The sequence below is a fragment of the Uranotaenia lowii genome, chromosome 2, assembly GCF_029784155.1.
Source record: "Uranotaenia lowii strain MFRU-FL chromosome 2, ASM2978415v1, whole genome shotgun sequence".
Taxonomy (NCBI): Eukaryota; Metazoa; Arthropoda; class Insecta; order Diptera; family Culicidae; genus Uranotaenia; species Uranotaenia lowii.
In genome coordinates, this window is record NC_073692.1 from 272371299 (window position 1) to 272381883 (window position 10585).

The 10585-nt window shown below is 40.3% G+C and overlaps 1 protein-coding gene across 1 annotated transcript; it reads right to left on the minus strand.

The window, feature by feature from the left end:
• Positions 1-242: 242 nt before the first annotated feature.
• LOC129742653 (uncharacterized) lies at positions 243-10258 on the minus strand. The gene is made up of 4 exons (XM_055734581.1): positions 9779-10258; positions 4414-4527; positions 500-557; positions 243-439 (listed from the first exon to the last, which is right to left on the minus strand). Exons 1-4 carry the CDS (start codon positions 10256-10258, stop codon positions 243-245), a joined length of 849 nt encoding a protein of 282 aa, XP_055590556.1.
• Between the last annotated feature and the right edge of the window lie 327 nt (positions 10259-10585).

A 10585-nucleotide genomic window follows, 5' to 3' on the forward strand; every position in this document is an offset into this window, starting at 1 on the left:
TCTTTACAACACCACCGGAGGTTATTCCAACCTCATCGGTGGACCATGGATTTTATGTATAAAAAAATATATAGTAAGGGGAATTGAGCCTGGACCCTCTAGGTCCTCAGCTGGGGACGTAGCCGAGTGAGCTATTTGCTCATATGGGTGATCGACTTCAAAAAGGGAATCAATATGGGATTCCGATCATGCGCATGATATAGAAATGGTTTTGAGTACTCACGTTGCTGGGCAATCAAACCTCAATTAGCTTTCGGTTGATCCCCAGACCGTCGTTTCTGCTGCTGTCGATGCTGGTATGGTCGTCGCCGGGTGGTGTCGGGAAAACTGCGTCGCTGCCGTGATGTGTGGCTTCGGCTGTAACGGTATGCGTCGACCCGCAGTGGATTTCCTTGGACCAGGTGGTGATGATGTTTGTAGGCTCGCGTGGGCTTCGTACCTGATCCGTTTCAAACATTAGTTACAGGGAAAAACGCACTAAAAAACCATTAAAAATTACCGTGTTCTGGTATTGCTCCAACGGTATTGCTCGCACTTAGGACACTCTTAATCGCACTCTATTTTGGGAAGGTTTTAAAAAAGACATTTTTATAAAAAAAATTAAAACCCACGTTTTTTTTACTAAGTACCTTGTGGTACCAATGCGGACCCGAAATAAAAAAAATACTAGCAGTCCAGCCTACTCCACAGCCCAAGGAAAAGTGATCGAGTACTTGCATCAGCCCTCAGATCAGAACAGTCATCTAATTTCCTGACCGGAACTTCGTAATCGTTAGCGAACGATTACGAATGTTCACGAAAAACTCTCTTCTTTTTCATATGTTTTTCTGGTAATCAACCCGAGATATTGATATCCGATCTCGGGTGTAGATTCTAATTCCCGATTCTTACCAATACAACCATAAGACCTATCATCTGGTGGGGTCAACGCCCGGACATGCATCAGCTGGTGGCGATATCTCTAGCAAAGTTTCGCCAAATCCCTTTAAAACACCCAGATCCGCTTACGAAGAAAAAGAGTTTTTCCGTGACGTCACGCTCTCGATGGGGTGCGTCGAGAGTTTTGTTTACTCTCCAAAATATTTCTCTCCTACTCGGCTATGCTCTTGGTTCATTAGTTCTATAAATAGAATGATTATCGGCTTTTGCAGGGATGGCTATTTTCAGCTAGGTGTTCATTCTATCGTCACAGGGATGTTCAAGTAAAAAAAAATACAAATTATTTGATTTTATCCATACTGCTACAAACTGACTATATAATAAGAATGTTCAATCAGTTGCCAGCTAGCCAGGTATATACACGGACCCCCATCTGCCGACGAGTTGCGGGACTCATTGCCCCCCCTACCCCCTAACCCATTCATATGTGCTGACGAAACTATCGACGATGAGCTGACTAACGGATCTATTTCTTCATGTTTTAACTGGACATCGGGACGCACCAATTATGCCAATTGGGAAGTTCTCTACTCTGGCCACCAACAGCCGTCTGTTCCTGTAAAAATCCGTCCGTTTTTCGGTCTGGTGGTCCAGGGAGAGGCTTCCAATTGCCATGTCATGGCAAGTATCTGTTTTTTTCGAACTCTTGGTCTATTCACCCATCTCTGCCTTCTAGCGATGCACAGGCAACTCATTACGTAGTGCTGCAGCGTTCAATTCACGATATCTCGGCCAGCAGTAATGTTTCATCGACATCTAACTGGACACCGGGACGCGCCAATCATGTCAATTCGGAAGTTCTCTACTCTGGCCACCAACGACCGACTGTTCCTGAATTAAGTAGTCCCGTTTCTCGGTCAGGTGGCTCAGGGGGAGACTTCCAATTGCCATGCAACGGCAAGTATTCGTCATTTTTGGACCATATCGCCTAGTCACGCATCTCTGCTTTCTAGTTCCGCCCAGAGTGTGCCAGACCAATCATCCAGAGTTGTTTCATCGAGCCGTTCAAATTATGAAGCTACTACCAAAACGTCCGTGGCTTACGCACCAAAACCGAAGAGTTGTATCTGGTAACGAATGATTGCAGTTATTACGTCGTCATTCTGACTGAAACCGGCCTGACTGACTCCTTCGATTCGGCCCAGATTTTTGGAAATGAATACGCTGTTTTTCGCTGTGATCGTAGTGCTCGAAACAGTGTCAAAAAATGCTTTGATGGTGTCCTTATCGCAGTAAAACAGTGGCACGCCAGCAGTTTTGTCGACACGGAAGATGGTAATGAGCTGGAACAAGTTTGTGTTGCTGCCACAATAAATGGAAAAAGATACCTTATTGTTGAGTCCCACGTAGCCTCTATTCGTGAATTGTGCGCAAAGGCTTCTTGTGATTAATCCGTACTGGTTTGTGGCGACTATTACCAGCCTCGTTTGATGTGGAAAAAATGCGACATCGGAGCTGAACTGTTGAACGTGACACCTCTTAGTGCTGCTGCTGCTTGCTTGATCGATGGCACAAACTCATTAAATCTTTCTCAGTTTAATGCAGTCAGGAATCACACTGGAAGAACATTGGATCTTGTTTTCAGCCCGAGTGAGGAGAAGATTGTTGTTAGTAGCGCACCTGAAATATTAGTACCGATTGATTTGCCTCACCCTCCCATTGTTTTCGATTTACCTGTTTCTTCAACCGCCAAAGAAGTTTTACCGAATCAGTCGATAGGTTGAACAAAGACCTCTATATTTTCGGAAGACAAATTTTGCGCTTCTTTCGCACTATCTGAGAGGCATTGATTGGAATGCAGTTTTAAATGCCTCATCGATTGACAACATGACTGAAACGTTTTGTAGCTTAATCAGAAACTGGTTGAATGTGCATGTTCCTAGATTCAAGCCACCTGTATCGCCTGCTTGGAGCACACCTTCACTCCGACAACTACGACGTGAAAGAAATGGTTGCTTGCGTAGACTTCGCAAGAATCGGACAGAAGGCTGTCAAGCACAGTTTAGAACAGCTAGCACAGCATATCGACGACTCAATACCTCTCTCTACAAACTCCATGTGATGCGTTTACAATCCGGTCTGCGCAGTAATCCTCGACGTTTTTGGAAGTTTGTTAACTCAAACGGAAATCCAACGCAATTCCTTCGTCAGTGTTCTTCCATGAGACTGAGGCTAACTCCCCAAAAACGTGTTGCGATTTGTTTGCTGAGTATTTCCGGTCAGTTTTCTCGGACAAGACCTCCTCAGAACGCGAGTGCATCGATGCCATTCGCCATGTTCCTATCGATGCCATAGACTTCAATACCTTTGAAGTCAATCAAGAAGTCATCGAAGTTGCTGCTAAAAAACTAAAAAGCTCCTTTGCCCCAGGACCTGACGGAATCCCTTTAGTTATTTATTGTCGATGTATCGAAGCAATCGATCTTTCCAACAACGGAAATTTCCAGAGCTGTGGAAAACTTCGTTAATGTTTCCGATTTTTAAAACTGGCAAACGTCGTAACGTGAAACAATACCGTGGAATAACAAGCTTGTCTGCAGGGTCAAAACTGTTCGAAATTATAGTTAGCCAAGCCTTACTAGTAGCTTCTTCGCTGTACATTTCATCGGAACAACATGGGTTTATGCCTGGAAGATCGGTATGTACGAACCTTTTAGAATACACGTCTTTCTGTTTGAATCAACTAGAGAATAAGAAGCACGTTGATGCTGTTTATACCGACATTAAAGCCGCATTTGACGCGATTGATCATCGAATTCTATTTGCAAAGCTTGCTAAACTTGGTGTCCACAACAATATGATTCATTGGCTGAAGTCATTTTTAACTGACAGGTGCATAAGGATTAAGATTGATGATAGCATCTCTTTTCCGTTTACAAACCGATCCGGCGTCCCTCAAGGCAGCAATTTGAGACCTTTGTTGTTTGCTTTTCTTTCAACGACTTTATTGCTAGCTTAGATAATGGAAAAAAATTGCATATGCAGACGATCTTAAAATTCGTTCATTACAATAGAATGCGCCGCGGATTGTGAATACCTTCAATCGTTGTTAGACAACTTTGATGAATGGTGTAGACGTAACAAATTATCTGTTAGTGACTTTTGAGACAGTCATAACAGACAGTCATTCAGTCATAACTTTTCACCGAAAAAAATCGCCTGTTCTACATGACTACTACATCGGCAATGAGCACATAAATAGAGTATTCGAAGTTAATAATCTTGGTGTTATCCTGGATGATCAGCTTACCTTCAACAATCAACGTTCTGCGGTCATCAATAAAGCCAATAAACAGCTCGGCTTCATCTTGAAAACAGCGCGAGAATTTACAGATCCGTATTGCTTGAAGTCACTGTACTGTGCACTTGTCCGATCTAATCTTGAGCACACTTCAATCGTCTGGGCCCCATACCAGCTAAGCTGGATATTACGAATCGAACGAGTGCAAAAGCGATTTTTCAGATCCGCCTTACGTCATCTGCCGTGGAATCATCCCGAAGATCTACCCCATTATCCTCATCGGTGCCAGCTTTTAGGACTAGATTCTCTCGAACGTCGTCGAAAAACCCAACAGGCCATATTTGTCGCTGAAATTTTGAACGGAGAAGTACAATCACCAAACCTGCTTAGGATGATCAGCTTTAGGGCTCCGTCGAGAATGTCACGATCTCATTCGCTGTTGTCGAGTTGAACTCATACGACATCCTACGGTTACAATGAACCAATCAGCGCAATGATGCGCATATTCCAGGATGTTGAGCACTTATCAAGTTCGGAGAGCCTTCAAGTCGTTTTGTTCGTCGGTTACATCAATCACGATTGTTTCATTATTTGTGATCGTGTAGTTAATCATTTAAACACAATTGTTCGACGAATTAATAATAATAAATAAATAAATAAACTTTTTAACTATTTTTTTAGTAGTTCATAAAATTTTAGAAATTTCTAATTTTATGTTTAGTAAAAAAAATTCACTTGGCATTTCTGGACCATCATGACCATCATGACCCCCCCGTTCCTACGGCCATGTCAGTTCTATTCTCTGTTTGGACCCCACCAGTTGTAATCCAACTCAGATATTGATTTGCAGTAGTTCAGTGGAGAAGCATAGACCAGTTGCAGAGGCAGCGATGACGCCCAGCAGCGGAGGAGGTGACCAGTGGCGAAGGGCTTCAGTGGCGGTGGGCCCCAGTGGCGAAGGGTCTATTAGTCGATAGATCGTCACATTATGCTGCATTTCGATTATTTCACATAGTCGGATTATGTTGCATGGTCAGTTCAAGTCACATGGATCGATTATGTAGCATGGTCGGATTATGCTGCATGGTCCGATTATGTCACATGATTGAATTATGTTGTATGGTCAATTCAAGTCACATGGATTGATCATGTTGCATGTTACGATTATGTCACATGGTTGGATTATGTTGCATTGTAGAATTATGTTGAATGGCCCTATTGTGTCACGTGATCAGATTATGGTGCATTGGTGGATTATGTTAAATGGCTCGAAATTGTCACGGGGTTGGATTATGTTGTAAGGTCGGATTATGTTGCATGGTCGGATTATGTTAAATGGCTCGAATTTGCCACGTGGTTGGATATGTTGCATGGTCGGATTATGTTGCATGGTGAAATTATGTAGCATGGTTCGATTACGTCACAAAGCCGGATCATGTTGAAAGATCGAATATGTTGCATTATCCTAATTTGATGCGTGGTCGGATTATGTCACATGGTCGGAAGGAATTCACAGATTACTTGCAAATTCTGCAAAAAACATTGATTAGTTGTACACCAAAACGAAGTTTTTTGACTCCAGGGTTTGAGAAACTAAAAATAATCCTTTATCGACTCAATCTAGCGACCCATAATCAAATTGCATCACACAAAAAACGCTTTTAAAATTTACCTATTTGACCGATTCTTTTCAAACTTTTGGACAATAAACTTCTAACATTTGTAATCTTTTGGTGTGTTTACTTCAATCCAGTTCCAAACCATATTCGTATATTCGATTTTTGGCCCAACTCTACTGAATTGACTTTGCGCAACATTTGAAAGCAGCTTATTCTATACAAAACCTCAATTTTTCGTCATCTTTTCCTAAAAATTCATCTCTTTGAGATGCTCACTGAGTGCCTGCATTATTATCGCTCCATTTTGTATTTATTTCAAAATTTAACGATGACATCTCAAGTTTGCATACTTGGTGAGCAACAAATAAGACGATTCCAAAATCATAGTAATTATCGAAATTGGTTCATCACTACTGCAGCTGGAGCCAAAACTGTGAACCGTTTTTTCGTACTGTGTTTTGATCCAGAAGTGTGTTAAAATCGCTGTTGAATGCCAGTTACACTTATGAAATTCTGAAATTTATTTAGTATTTAAGTGGGATTTAATCGTTAAACTAATGAAGTTTTTTATCAAAAATGCAAAAAAAACATTGAAAAACAGTTTTGGTTAATACTTTGTATGACGTCGCTCCGTAGTTCCCTAAGCTAATTATAGAGATACCGCCTAAATTTGTATTGTTGCTGTTTAAGTGACTCTATTTTTTTCATCTTTTGAAAAACAGAAAAAATATGTACTGTAATATGATGTTGGACGGGACACCGTTAAATTAAAAGCGTTTTTGGAACCTCTACTTAAACACCAGATATTAGAAGAGAGGTGGGGCGTTAATGGGGATATAAGATTTTTTTTTTTTTTGAGAAAGGGAATATTGGAAGCCAGTGGAAGTGAAGAAAAGAATAAAGGGCAATGGTTCGAAACAAAATGCGGTGAATCCATGCACCCAAGGTTGATAACCAACATACATACAACATACATATCTTATAATAAGTAGGTAATGGTTTCCATGAACCCTTTCCTTAGCCATGCACTTGAAAATTACCATCAAATATCGACTTGTTCTTACGAATCTTCATTTTATAAACGTGAAATTTTAAGAAGTTTAATGACAGTTTTAGAAAACCATTTAATGGGCTTGTCTGGTTATTGTTCCCAAAATTGATACCAAGTATAAGCTATTCTGTGATTGTTAGTCGAAATCCTGAGATTTTTATACGAGAAAATGCATTATTTCTATTAGAAAAGATGTATTCTCATGCGAATTTTTCTTGAAGTTATCAACATAAAAAATTTCATTCGAAGCTTAGCAGTCTACAATAAATATTGTCAAACAGTCTTGGAAGTATATGTTTATCCTATTTTTATAAACTCCAATCAGTATCGGTTTAACTTCTAAAAAAAGATTTTGCCATTCCCAAAAGACATTTTATCCAAACCCTCGTTTCCTTTCATGTTTTGTTTGAATGGTACACATCTCCAAGTTTATTTTATAAGCTAGAAGTTGGAAGCAAATGAACGCATATCCCTTTTTGATGAAGAAAAGCGATGACAGGGTGCTAATGGGAGTACATGTTATCTCTCTCTTTCTCCCCGGAGCACCCTTCAAAGCTCAGTGCCAAAAGCTTTTGGGAAAAACTTTTCCCCCATAGCAAAAAAAGGTGCAAATAACACCCATCCATTCATTCATCCACCCACCCCTTTGGCCCTACAAGTTACAGTAAGTAAGGTGTTGATCTGTGAAGTCTGAGTCGTGTTGTACATGGCAAAGTTTAACAGAAGCAGCAGCGATGATGCTTTTAACACGGCTGGGGTGGTTTCGTTCAAGGATATAGTTCCAGTGTGGCGAGGAAATCAACAGCATTAAAAATTAATAACGACAGTTCGATGTAACGCGAACGAAAGTAAGACTTGGGCCAAATTTTTCCCAATGCGAGGTGTTTCACTTCGCTTGTTTAGCCTGGTGACGTAAGACATGAAAAAGTTGAACAATGAACAAGTTATTAAAAACTTCTTCGTTATCTGCTTTTAACTCAAGACGTAAATCAATGTTTTACATAGTTCCCTAGTGATTGATTGGAAAAAATGCGATGTTCAAGAATCAAATTTAGCGGGAACCTATAATTCCCATATGCCTACACTGTTTACCAAGCTAGTAATACACTTATAAAATCTATATATGGCCCATTTCAGTGTGACGTCACAACGTTTGCAAAACAATTTTTTGGTATATTGTTTGTAGGTTTTACAGTTCATATCGCACATTGAAAAATGGGATGCAGTTGAACATAAAAAATGCAAGTCCATAACTTTTAGTCGCCGTCAGTCCAATGTCTGCTTCGAGTACAGTATCAACGGTACCAGCACAGACAAACAGACAGGACACTCTGAAGAAATTCCGATCAATTCTTCGCAAAAACTACGGCATTGCCATCTGTTGGCGACATTGCCTACCAATAATTTACAATTTTAGAAATGAATCATGGTCACCTCTGACAATTTGGCGTTTCAAGTCCGATTGTAAACAATCAATTCATCGTTTGCTCAGAGGTATTGCATTATTCTTTTTTAACAATCTTACTCAAGTTTATGTTTGTTTTAGGTTTGAATAAGATATCTATTCTGCTGGCTACGAAGTACAGTACAGTACAGTCACATTCAACGAGTCAATCAAAGGTTTAGCAACAAGTGACTAAGCAATGTTATTTTCATGCTCATCAACATCCAAGAATGACTGTTGTTATCTTTTTAAGTTGATATTTTTCGGTGATTGTTGAGCCAAATAATAACAATTTCTTTACGTTTCGGCCTACTGGACAATTTCAGCCATCTTCAGAAAAACTGTATTCAGGTAAAAAATATACAAAATTTTAAAGTAACACACTTAATTTTCACAATTTGTCTTAAAATTACTTCACTTTTCTGCACTTACAAATTGTATCGCCGCGTGCTTCCGTTACGGCTGTCTGATTTAATTTGAATCCAAAACTTTAACCGCTTCTAACAGCTGGCGTCCAGCATTCTCGGCGTCGGTGTCGGCGTCGTCGTGATGTCAGCTGGAATCCTCGTGTTTGAGGTCGTCGTGTTTGAATTAGTCGCTTTCGTTTTGAATTGAGGCGTCTCTCTAAGTTTTTTTATAATTGAGCTATATATTTTTGAAATTTCAATGGAATCTTGTTTGATGTTTACTGCATTTCCTTTCTTAAGTTTTATGTGTAATGTTTCAGCTGTTTTCCTTTTCCCTTCTTCATTTACTCTTTCTAAAATATATGCTCTCTCGAAGTTAAATTTGTGATTTTGTTCTAGGGCATGTTGTGTTAGACCTGTGGCTCTGGCGATTTGTTTGAGGCTTGTTTTATGGTTTTTAATCCGTTTCTCCAGAGTTTGTGATGTTTGGCCACAGTATTCTTTGCCGCATTCACATGGGATTGAGTAAACCACATTTGTTTGTTTGAATTTTGGTATTTGGTCTTTAGTTTTGGTAAATAGGCAAGTTTTGATTTTGTTAATTGGTCTCGAAGACACAATCAGGTCATGTTTTCTAAGTAGTCTGCTGACCTTTTCGCTCAAACCTGGAATGTAAGTAAGTGAGACGTACTTTCCTTCTTTTTCCACGGTTTGATTGCTGAGTGAATTGTAAATGGCATCTACCCTCTTTTTTAAAACATTTTTAACGAATTCATCCGGGTAGTTATTTTGGTGCAGTATTCTTTTCACTTTATTGATACTCATTTCACGTTTTTCCACGTCGCTGAGTTTTAAAGCTCGATCAATCAGCGCAATTGCTGTGTTCTTTTTATGAACATATGGACTTTCTGAAAAATAGTCTAAATATCTCCCATTTTCCTGTTTTGTGTACCAGTTTTTCTCAACTTTTCCCTGACACCTGGAAAGTTTAAGATCTAAGAAACGTAATGAGTTTTCAGTTTCTTTCTCTAAAGTGAATTTTATGCTAGGGCATTGGTTGTTGAATTCGGCCAGTACGTAGTCTATTTCACTTTCATTGCCTATAATCAAACAGTCATCAACATACCGTTTGTACATCACGAGGGTGATGCCTTTATCTCGTAGGTTCTGGATAGCTTTTTCTTCGAGTTGTTCCATTAAGAGAGACGCTACTACAGGGGATAAAGGGGAGCCCATCGGTGTGCCAAAAGTCTGCTCAAAGATTCTACCGCCGTACTGAAAAAACGACGCCCCGAGGATTGTGGTTAGCGCACGTTTGAATTCAGCCCAAGGTATCGGCGTGTATGCGCTGATTTCCCGCCACTTTTGCTCTATTATTTCGAACACATTCTGTACTGGTACGTTCGTGTAAAGCGACACGACGTCCAGTGAGTAGATAATACAACCTTCGGGTACCTGAACATTCGTGATTTCCGACGAAAAATCGAAGCTACTGCGTACATGACGTTCGTTTTTGCCAACGACGTTTTGTAGCACGTTGGCTAGAAATTGAGCCATACGGTACGTAGCTGACCCTACTGTTGACACTACTGGTCGAAGATCGTCCGCTCCGACCAGTAGTGTCAACAGTAGGGTCAGCTACGTACCGTATGGCTCAATTTCTAGCCAACGTGCTACAAAACGTCGTTGGCAAAAACGAACGTCATGTACGCAGTAGCTTCGATTTTTCGTCGGAAATCACGAATGTTCAGGTACCCGAAGGTTGTATTATCTACTCACTGGACGTCGTGTCGCTTTACACGAACGTACCAGTACAGAATGTGTTCGAAATAATAGAGCAAAAGTGGCGGGAAATCAGCGCATACACGCCGATACCTTGGGCTG